General features: G+C 36.9%; 1 protein-coding gene across 11 annotated transcripts in view; it reads right to left on the bottom strand.

The window, feature by feature from the left end:
• Nucleotides 1-1,037: 1,037 nt before the first annotated feature.
• CELF2 (CUGBP Elav-like family member 2) overlaps nt 1,038-11,505 on the bottom strand; it is a 548,864-nt gene continuing 538,396 nt past the window's right edge. For all 11 annotated transcript variants that reach the window (XM_054515016.1, XM_054515012.1, XM_054515011.1 and 8 more), the window contains one exon: nt 1,038-9,548. In XM_054515016.1, the coding sequence (XP_054370991.1) occupies nt 9,421-9,548 (128 nt within the window). In that variant the 3' untranslated portion in view covers nt 1,038-9,420. The remainder of the gene's footprint in view (nt 9,549-11,505) is intronic.

The following is an 11,505-nucleotide window of genomic DNA, read 5'->3' as shown; positions in this document are numbered from 1 at the left end:
CCACCTGAGCTCTGTGCTGATGTGGGATGGTCAGGACCATCCTGCTGCCCACCAAGGCAAATCTTCCCTGTGGCCTCTCTGGTGGAACAGTGTTTTTGCCTTACAAAGCTGATGCACCTGGCCACTGGATGTTGAGCTCAGTAACATGTACTAATATGCATGAATAGAAGGATACAAGCAGCAGATAGATTTCCACAATTTAATTTTTTTTTTCAGATAATATAATGGCATATGAAAAGTGAGGCAGTAATGCAGTTCAAAAGAAAAAAAGAAAGCAACCCCTCTCCCTCCCCTCCCCTCATTCTCCTGGATCTTTCTGCCAAAGGCTGACATTATTGAAAGCTTGATAAATACAAGAATTATGGCCATTTCCATAAAAATCAAGTTTGTTTAAAATCTACAATTTTGTGGCAAATATACAGCCATTGAAGGAATAATTTTTTTCAGTGTACTCAACAGTTTTACCTATTCGATTGCCATTTAATTCATGGGTTTTGATGTGAAAATATTTTTTTAAGAGAAGGCTCAATACAGGAAACGTACAGTAAGCCATGGATCTTCCCCAAAAAGATGCCTTGACCTCCAGGGTGGAATCTGTGGAATTTTGAGCATATGGGTTTTCATTTTTTAACTCTAAACCTATCTAGAATCAGGAGGAAAAAAAGTCATATACCAAAAAGTACAGTATTGTATTGCTTTATAGCATTTTCTCATTCACATATTTTAGCCATTTTTTGATTTTAGTGCAAAACCAAACATGTTTTGGTTTCAAATACAGAAAGAGATCAAAATTTCTGCATCTTAGAATCTTTTGCTGCAAGTCACTGAATGGCAAGACTTTTTCTCCCCACAGATTTCAGTAAGCCTAATTTTCAAAGTCTCCATTATTAATGAAATATCAAGTGAATTAGTTAACATTTGCCTGGGCATGGTTAAAGACCTTATACCCAGGAAGATTTCATATAACAAAAAGCGCCCAATCCTAGAAACATTTTTTTGTTCCATTTAATGCTCATAAAATTTTACAGACAACAGAATCCTTTCTTAAGCTTTATTTAAGAAATCGAATACTATTATAGTTCAATATATATAAGACACATCCAGTATTGTGTTCCTGATAGCAAGTGCATAGATTTTGTTAAGATATCATTTTTATATTTAATTTTTTTTTATTTGTTACTCAGTAGCACGTTTCATGATCACACGAAGGGATATTCCCAGTGATTTTACTAAGAGCATGAGAGAAAAAACAGAACACAGCAAAGTAGTGAAACTACAACAGAGATGAGGAACAAAAACGATCAGGCAAACTATCAGTACAGTCGATTCCTGATAAGTGAATAATCTGATTGCTTGGTCACAATGCTTTATTCACTTATCAGGAATGATTCACACTACATTTTGTTAAACTGTTTTCCTTAGCCTAATACCTAAGAGTCACACTGGGCAAAGGCACACACACTCTGGCAGGCTATTCTTTAATCAGCGAGTCTTGTGACAGTTTGGTAATTTCCCATGGCGATACACATATAGCTAACAAAGAGACATTTTGCTAACACTGCAAGGTGCCTTACATAATTGAAATTAAAAGCATGTGTTTAAGCAGGACAAACTGTTCAGCTGCATTGCTTTAAGGAACTCATTTTTCCCCCATTGTTGAAATGAAAAAAAAAAGAAAGAAAGAAAGAAAGAAAACCCTGTATCTTTCAGCCCTGAGTATTTAAAAGAAACCTAACTGCAGTATAAGTCTTTTTTTTTTCAGTTGTATTTTTGGAAGAAAAGACCCTTCACAAAGCTCTAGTTTCTTTCCTAAGACCAAGTTTGGAGGAAAAAAAGAGAAAAGAAAATAAAGAAAACATCCACAGCAAGCTAAAAAAACCCAGAGAGCAATTCTGATTTATCCATCATGCAAGTCAAGACTTACTTAACTGAATCCACTCGTGTCAACATTTTCCAAATCAAGATCATAAACTCTAGAGGTGTCAAAGACCCAGGATATATTCTGACCATCAGGTTCTGCTTTCCTGCCTGGGCTGTCTGCTACAGGCTCCTGTGGTTTTAGGTTAAACCAGGAGCTCTTGGATCCCTGACCTCTGATAACAGACCCTGTGGGATGGCACTGGAGCTCACTGGGGGCTCCAGATTCATCACTTGTTTGCTTCTCATGGAAACAGAAAAGTGAAAAAAAGGAAAAAAAAAATTCAGAAAAATAGATTGAGCAGTAACAACCAGGCCAACTCACAAGCCACCAGAAAATTTCAAAAGTCTTCCAAAGGCAGGAACCAACGTTGCTGCTGACACCACACGGATACACCCAGTGCGCCAGGACCTTGTTGGACGGTATTGATGGGGCTGTGTGTGTGTGTGAGCCAAAGCCAGAGCGCCAGAAAGACCAGGGGAGAGGAGACAAGAGGGACAAGTGTCGTTTGGGTCTCATAAGAGCACTTTTAAGTGGTCTTCGATTCCTGAGCATCACAGAAAGTGGGACAAAGGAAAGGGATGGGGGCGTATGGCTTGAATTCCAGAGAGCACTCACCAGTGCTTCTCTCTCCTCCTTGGGTTTGGTTTGGTTGGTTTTGTTTTGTTTTTTTTTTCCCCCCCCCCTCTCCAAATTGTAAGGTTTGTATCTGCGATCAGAGGAGAGAAGAGACTTTCTGTAAACCAGAACAACATAGATTTTTCTTGATTTTTCTTTTGCAGCTTTTATTTCATCGTGGTAGACACCGGTTGGGGGAGAGCAGAGAGATTCTTGTGAGGAGGAAAAAATTATAGGAAAGGAAAGAATAAAAAAGCTAAGAGCTGAGTGTAAAAAATAATGAGAAAAAAGGTGCTATGGTATTTCTTTAGTCCCCTTTGAGATTTGTGTAATACTATCAGCCAATGCTGAGAATGATCTGCTTTGTAAGCCCACAGCAAAAATATCACCCATTGGAACAACGGGGGATCTTTTTTCCATAATTTATTTATCTTTTTTTTTTAAATTTTTTTTTCTTCCATTGGCTTTAGTAAGAAAGTCTTCCTGTGCTCACTTGGATTTTACTATATTTTTTAAAGTATTATATGTACAACTGCACACAACAAGCTTGATCACCTGGTAAGATTTTGCAGGCTCTCCCAGCCCTAGTTAAGACATGATTAGTTTCTAGGGAGAGTTTGACTAACGCCATATGCTGTCAGATTACTGTGCAGTTTGGAAAAAATCCCAAGGCTATATCCTCCTTTTCTTGAATGTTTCATATGCTTCATATAACATAGTGGCAGAGTATTATTATTATTTTTTTAACAACTAGGAAGAAATGATATCCATAATCCATATTTTCCAGACTGACTGAAATGCCACAGCAAAAAAAAAAAAAAGAAATCTTTTCAGGTGTCTTCTGTGTGTTTGTGTGCAGAAGGTTTTGAAGTTTGAAGGCTAATAAAAGCTACCTTCAATAGGACTTTGCAGGAAACTCATTTAAAATGCTTCCTGCTCCAAGAGATTATCCAAGTGATAAGGCATGACTAGGGGGAGGAAGAGAGGAAAAAAAAAAAAGAATCAAAGAAACCAGAATATGTCTAAAATGTACAAATCCTCTTTTGCCCCCCAATCAGCTATTCACTTAGGTGGAATCGACTGTATCTTTTGTACACAACCAACAAATAGAGAAAAAAAAAAAAAAAACAGGCACGTGAAACAGTGAGGTGTGCAGATGTATTACCAACACAGAATGACCACCAACAATACAACACACAAAGTAGAGAGACAAGTATTAGGAAAATGGTTTAATATTGGAGACAGAAGCAAAAAACTGCATCACACAATAACATACGTTACAAAAATAAGTCTGACTGTTTCAACTACACGGTTATGTTCACAATGAGGACAGAAGAATCAGAAAAAACTCTGATCTAAACAGCAAAAAAGCAAACCCCTAACGTTTTAACTAATACATTTATCCACGCAAAGTGACCGAGTACTCCTAATTCTAATTACCTTATTGTGTAACTGCACGATACAGAATAAAAAGTGAAACTTACCGCTTTTGTTAAGACAAAATTCTAAACACTAGATATAAGCAAAGGGAAAAAAAGAAATCAAGCCAAAGTTTTGGATTCTCGAAACAAAACCAACTCTCTTTCTACCATCCAGAAATCAAACTTGAAAATCAGTCATGATCGAGGGGGCCCACGAGAGTAAGCCACAAAAATTTCCATTTGTTTTTTAATCTCCAGTATAAAAAGTTCCACTGGTACAAAATGCATAAGTACAATCAAGTTGTAGAAATAGGAAAGCCTGCTTTTTTTTTGCCTTTTTTTTTGTTCTTTTTTTTTTTTTTTTGGCTCAAATTCCATCAAACAACAAAATCCAAATGCATCAATAAAACAGAAACAATACTCAAATGGTCTTACAGTTTCCACTAGATTGCATTAACTTTGGCTTTTCTCAGACAATACTTAAAAACTAGTTTGTAATTCTAAACAAAATGATAGTATTATTAATCTACAAACAACAATTCCCACAGCACGAAAAAAACACAAATACATAGGTTTGTTTTTTTTTTTTTCTTTTTGTATGACATTATCCAAAAAGGTAATGAAACTACAGGATATTTTTTCCTTTTGTTAATTAGCACTTAAGATAATAAAAACAGAAACAGTAAAATGATTCCAGAGTAGCACAAGCCAAGGAACTGTAACCCCTATGGTGAAAGAAAGATGAACTTGTTACTCCTTTGAGGACTGCCATTTCATTGCAATTAGCTAATTTGTTTGATAAAACAACTAGTCTAGTCTTTTGATTAGAATTTTGTAAAGCAATTTCCCTTGTTTTACTTCCTCTCTTATTAGGCCCTTGCACCCTTGCAGCTTTTCCCTTTCATTATTTTGAAAGAGAACTGGTAGATAATTTGCCTCCCAGGAGGTGTACGTTTGGGTTTTTGGTTTTGTATTTGAATTTTATTTTTTATTTTTGAATTTTTAAATTTTTTTTTTTTTTTTAGAGATGGACACTTTCTAAGCAATGACTCATCTCAGTTGCCTGGAAGTACAGAAACATTCCTTGTCTCCCACTGCTAAGCCAATGTCCTGTGGAGTAATTCAGGGCAGCCTGGTGCCGAGTTACACTGCCCAAGGACCAGAGGCATCACCGCTCTAACTGGACTGGAAAACCCACAGGACACACCAGGGCATCTACAAAAGCTTTGGAAATTTAGACGGTGGGTACAATGAGAAAAATTAGTGAAACAGTCTCTAAACAATCCAAATGATGATCTCATATTATATATATATATATGTACATATATATAATATAACGTACGTGAGATGATACTTCGAATACGCACAATTGCTGCAAGTAGTACAAAATAGCCCTCAAAGGGTGTAGGAAGGCCCCAGCAGTAGTAAAAACGTGAGAAAAGTATAGATCATTTATTTATAAGTGCATGTGCTATAAGAAGGAAACTTTTTTTGCATCACTAGAGGCTAGTCCTTTCCATCCCAGGGCTCTACATAAAGAAGCATTTAAGTTGGGGATGAGAGACAAGAGTGCACCAGCTGATGTTACTCATATAGGGCTTTGTTTTTAATTTTAGGTGGCTTCAGATATAACCAGATAGAACTAGGAGGTGGAAGAAGTTATGGCACTTTATGACCTGTAGCAGGTACTGCTGCTCACACACATTGGATTGGCAATGAATTTGCTGAACCGGTGGCAAAGAACCGAATTTGGTTGTTGGTCACTGTTTGTGCGGTAGGAACGCAACCCAATCAGACTTACAAGGCAGTGAAAAGGGCTACCAGCATCTCTTTTCTGGCTCCTTACAAAGAGCTTCCTCCAGCAAACACCCCCATCAGTCACACAGATATTCCCATGGACCACGGGCACGAGTAAAGTTACTCCTCTCTGAACGAGTGTCTGCAGGAGTAAGCCAGGATATTGCCGTGACAAATAATGGCAAATAACACCAAACATTACAGTGTATGTAAACTTTATCCATAAAAAGTAGTTTAACTGCAGTGCACACTGAATTTTCACCCAGGAAGATCTAGTGCATCTGATTTAAGCAAAAGTTCATTTATTTAAATTACAAAAATATTATTATTCTTTTTTTTTTTCTCCTCAAGGTTTTCAAATGGTGGATTGACCGCTCCTGGTTGGGAGTGGCTCACACAATAGATAATTAAAGAATTGTTTTCTTTTTCTTTTATTTTATTAATACTGAATAGCATATTCCAGCAGCATATTAAAAGCTCTTTAAGAAAAGACAAAATCCCCAAAATCTAAAAAGGAAAACCACAAGTTAATTACGGTTTTAAATAATTTTAGTTATAGATACAGAAGAAATTTAGACAGCAGTAAAATATTTTTGTCCTTCAGATCTGCCCTGTGCATTGTTCTGATTTCAACCATGTATTAAATAAACCACAAAAAACTAAGTATATATATATTTATAGATATAGATATATATATAAAAATAAACAGCAAAATGGTGAATGTATAAAAGGTATTAACACTCAAGACAGCTCTGGGTGGAAAGGGTTAAAAGTTCAAAACTTTCTCACCTTAGAGGTTTCCATACAATATGAAGAAAATACATAGTGAGGTTTGCTTTCACAGCATTGATGTGTGCAGAGTGGTTAAAAAAGTGAAACATGGGCACTTATACAATGTTTTACAAAAAACATCAAAGAGAAATAACAAACAATAACAATTTCAGGCAACAAGACCACAGGATAGCAAGTTAACAAACTTTTTAACCTCTTTTTTTCTTTAAATATTAGGGATTTATACAAAACACATAATAAAATACCCATGTTATCAAATTACTTCACACAAGAAACACACTGAAGCTCTAGGAAGAAAGTACCTTTGGAATTTGGCACTATAGTTTCACTGATTTTTTTTTCTTTAAAAGAAAAACTGATCACATTTTGCTGAACACAAACACACCTAAATTGTTCACAATAAAAAAATGACATCAATGCGTCACAAGCCAACACAAACTTATTCTGGAATATTTTTTCATTTTCACATGAAATTATTTTTTTTTTTTAAGCAAACAACTTTTTTTTTGTGTTTTTTTTTGAATCTTCTTTTTGTTCTTGTTGTTCAAGTAAACCAATTTTAAACTTGTCTTTTTATAAACATAGAACACTTAAGACCATAAGACTCATGATGAAACCACAACTTAATTCACAGAAGCACCAACGTAACACATTTTACAGTAACCTTTCTTCTGTACATTGAAACAGTATAAAATATAGGTAATTTCATGTGCATTAAACCATGGATTGTCTAACTGTGAGTCAGTTCAGCAAAAGGTGACACAAGTAGGTAGCATTTGCCCTAAAACAGGGTAAATATTTTCTTATACTAATCTACAAAAAGTGGTTCTATATATATACTTTAATGAGAAAGTGAGCCACCTAAAATGGCCTTATCAAAAAACTTTACACTGCCTGAAAAATGTAAAAACTATTACAGACCTCTAGAGACTTAAAATCAGACAGTTTTATTTCTCAAACTGTTTTGGAAGTAGTCTGTTAGAAACCAACATTCTGTGCCTCTGGACACATATTGCTATTGTCACCAGTGACCAGGCAGAATGCCAATCCCTGTATAATACTTTCAAGTCTGGTTTTTTTTTTATTTTTTTTTTTACGAAATGAAAAAAAAAAACCAAAACCAAAAATCAACCAAGAAAAATACCCAAACAAAAAAACCCAAACAAAACGAAACAAAAACTCCAAGGAAAGAAGAAAACCAGAAACCAAAACTGAAAACAAAAAAGGAAAGAAAGAAAAAACATTTTGCCACAGGTTGTTTTTAAATCCTATCATTAATTTATCTAGTAATAAATTTCAGTCTTGCATGAATGCAGCAATGTTTTTTCACATTGACTTCCCAGAATTCATAGCTAGATGAGGTCACATGCAAATTTCAAAGGTCAAACTAGGTCAGTAGGAGAACCAAATATGATGTGAGGTCAGAAAGACATCAGAAACAATGACGGGACGATGAAACTTTTTTTTTTTTTTGAGACGCCACAGGGACATGCTAGGCAAACGATGGGCTAACGGGCATGGAGATGTCTAGGGAAAAAACAAGGAAGAGGAAAAAAAGTTACACAGAATCTATGCAGCACAAACAAAATCACTTTTATGGGTGCAGGAGAAAACTAATGCAAATCTTTTATCAGTAGAGCCTACGAGCTGTTCACATAATTTGCATTAACTTACAATACTTGTCAACAAGAACACAATGGAACCCCAAAAGGATCCATCTGAAAGGAGTCAGAGAGAATGGATTCCTCTTTGGGGAGAAAAAGAGAGGAAAGAACCAGTTTCTACAAATGTAACAGAAAGGTACAGGGGGGGCAGGGGGAGGGAAAGGGTCAGACAACTGAACTTTAAACTAGGTAATGGAAACTACGAACAAAATAACCAGACAAATACAAACAAGAGGATAAAAGCATGAACTGCAAAGGGTGGAGGGTTCAACAGTGAAAAAGCGCCCATTCTTGGCACAATTACTCTAGAGACTACTTCAAAGGATCTAGCTAGCATAGAGAGCTGCTCTTTAGGTATCCAATAAGTTAACAATAGGCAATAAATAAATTCCATTATTTCTGAGGCAGTAAAAATTTTGTATAAAAATAGAAATGCTTTTTACAAATAAAATTTACAGGCCTGTGGCTTTCTTTTTTTTATTATTATTAAATTTATCTCTCAAGAAACATCAAGTATTGTCACTCATTTTATTTTATTTTTTTTTATTTTAAACCCTGTAGCTTTAGAAACAGATCTCTAAATCTTTTTTACATTAATCCTTTCCAAAAAAACAAGAACTTAAAAAAAATGAAATATAAAGACGACCAGTGTAAAATCAGACTAATATATAACAATACGTTGATTTGAACCGAAAAAAAATCAGATCTTCTCAAAAAACAAGTTGATGTAGTGGAAAGACTTATTTCAATTTTTGTTGCAAAATAAGTGCTTCAACTGGCATGAGGCCATTTTGTTTAACCTATAAACTGCTGGTGCCCCCCTGGTAAAATACGATCCATCCATAGAAAACAACTTTTATTGTGTGCTAATGGCACCAGGGTTCACAGAGTTAAATTGCACATTTTTTTTTTGTGTCTGTGTGTGTGTGCTATTTGGAATTTCAAGACGTTTATTTTTGTTTCGAAAAGGAGATAAATTATGCTGCAAAACAAAATACAGTAACACAACTCAGTAATTACTTGGCAAGGAAATGGGAGCCAAGTGCAGTAAGGACAAGTGGGGAGATGGAAGTGGTAACTGTAAAAATAACTGTCCCTTGGTGAAGGTTGGCTCTATGTTCTTTCTTAACCCCCCTGCAGAGGACAGGTTTGCTCATGGGACTTACCCTAAGAAAGCTAAAATAAGAGCAGTAAGCATCTGGGGTTAAGATCAGTAAGGTTTGCTGTCATTTTTGGAGCGTTTCAGCTGAACCTTCAAGCGTTTCATGCCAATCTGAAAGCCGTTCATAGCCTGGATAGCAGCTTGTGCAGAGACCGGATTGTCATAGCTAACAAAACCTGCAAGACACAGAACACAGGCGGGAGAGAGAGTCAGCTCTGGGTTACAACAAATGTCAGAAGGCACTTTGTAAGAATTTTATGATTGCTATTTATTTGACACATTCACCTGGCTTTCAATTAGTCCTTTGATCACATTTCATATCCCATTTCCTCTCCTGTTTCCTTTTGCCTTCCTCTTTACCTACATAATGTTTCTTTACTAGCTGGGATGCAGTTGGCCAATTTTGGTGCAATGCAGTTTCCATTTTGTTATTTATATACCTACCTTAGAGACTGAAGATATTTATTACTGTAACACTTTTCAGTGCAGTATCTACATACCTCCCAGTCTATTAGGAAGTGCTATTTAGGCCAGTCTGCAAAAGGGAAGCTGAAACAGCGAGCCTGGTTACAGAATCAAACCCCCAAACTGCCTAAACCCACTGGCACACCTGGGTGTGAGTTCATGTGTGCTATGGAACATTCAGCTCCTTGGGCTCGGCCTAGGACAGTTGCAATATTAATATTTTGTAATTTTACAGCTCCTTCCAGTTCAAGATCTCAGGGTACCTTAATGTTAGTTAATTCAGTCTCTTGGTCCCCAAAGGGGTAGACAAACATCAGAATTAAGCAGCATCATAAAGACAATGGTAGGTTTGATGAGAACTCCAAGATCTGCTCCTCGCATGTGAGCACTAACTAGGAGGATAATGCTTGCTTGGGTAATTCAGAATGGCTGGCCTGGCTCAGATTTCTTTTCCCTGGGAGACTGAAAATGTTCTGTTCTTAATATATTCAAATCTCCCTGATTCTGGAGGCTCAAAGTTCATTTTCATATCTGGGCCTCCCACTTGTAATTGCAAAGCTCACCTAACTGCTGCTCTGCCTCAGCTTGGGCTAATTATTACTGCACTCAGCCTGCTGCTGTGCATCTGCTGTGAAATGCTCCCTCTTCTTTCCACTTGAATTTGCCTTAACATATATCCCTTCATTCCTCTAAAGCATGGATGCCACACTTTGTCTTCAGTCCTAACACATAGGCTTCTCAGGGCCTCTCTTTCCTCAACCAGTTTCATTCATTTGTGCTTAGTGTCTCTTCTTGGATTCATAACCTCTTTTTAACAATACTTTAACCTATCCTTTCATGGCTCTTGCACAGCTGCCCTCTTCCAGTTGCAGAGTCAGGGTGTTATTATGCTTTCCCCACTGCATAAAATCTTCCCTCCTTATCAAGGTATCCTTGTCCAGCTGTTCCCCTTCATAGATCATCCCTGCGGCTTCACCTTAAATCAGCTTCACCAAACTATTTAAGTTAAGACTCTTGTCTGACAACTCAGGCTAACTTCTGTTCCTTCCACTCTAAACCACCTCTCATTTAAATCTCTGCCAACCTTCTCCCGGCCAAAGCCAATATGCTCTATCCATATTGTCCTGTGGTTGATTATTTGTTACTTTCTTAAGGGATAATAAATGTTCCTCCATGCCTTCCTTGGTTTTAGTAACTCTTGCCACTTCCTCACTTTCTCCCTGAGATCATTCTCTCCTAAATTTTTTGCCAAATCATGAGGAGCTTCATCACTCCCTTTCTTCCTTTCCCCTATTTGGTTCTAGGAGATCATGTCTGTTCACATGACTCCAATCATTATCTTAGCTCTACATCCTGTGTCTCCCTCCATGAGCTCTAGGATTGCCTCAGGGATAGCAAAGGGAACTAGCATGAGTTGGGGGGCAGCTGTAGCACTGTCCAGGCAGATGCTCCACAGCTGAGGTGTAGCTACTCCTGCCTACTTTCCAATTCAGCATTTCCCTCTACAGCTTTCCTGACCTTCACTTTATTCTCTTAAGTGCATGTTACTGCTATGAACTTATCATCACTCTAGTTCCTTTCCTCCATACCTAGTTTTATCTACCTGGAAAGTGAGCAAGTGATCTAAACTAGTCACTTGGCATCTGTGGATGGTGAATGAAGACAAGG

This window comes from Molothrus ater, chromosome 5, assembly GCF_012460135.2.
Source record: "Molothrus ater isolate BHLD 08-10-18 breed brown headed cowbird chromosome 5, BPBGC_Mater_1.1, whole genome shotgun sequence".
NCBI classification, from domain to species: Eukaryota; Metazoa; Chordata; class Aves; order Passeriformes; family Icteridae; genus Molothrus; species Molothrus ater.
This window is presented reverse-complemented; position numbering and strand designations above follow the sequence as displayed.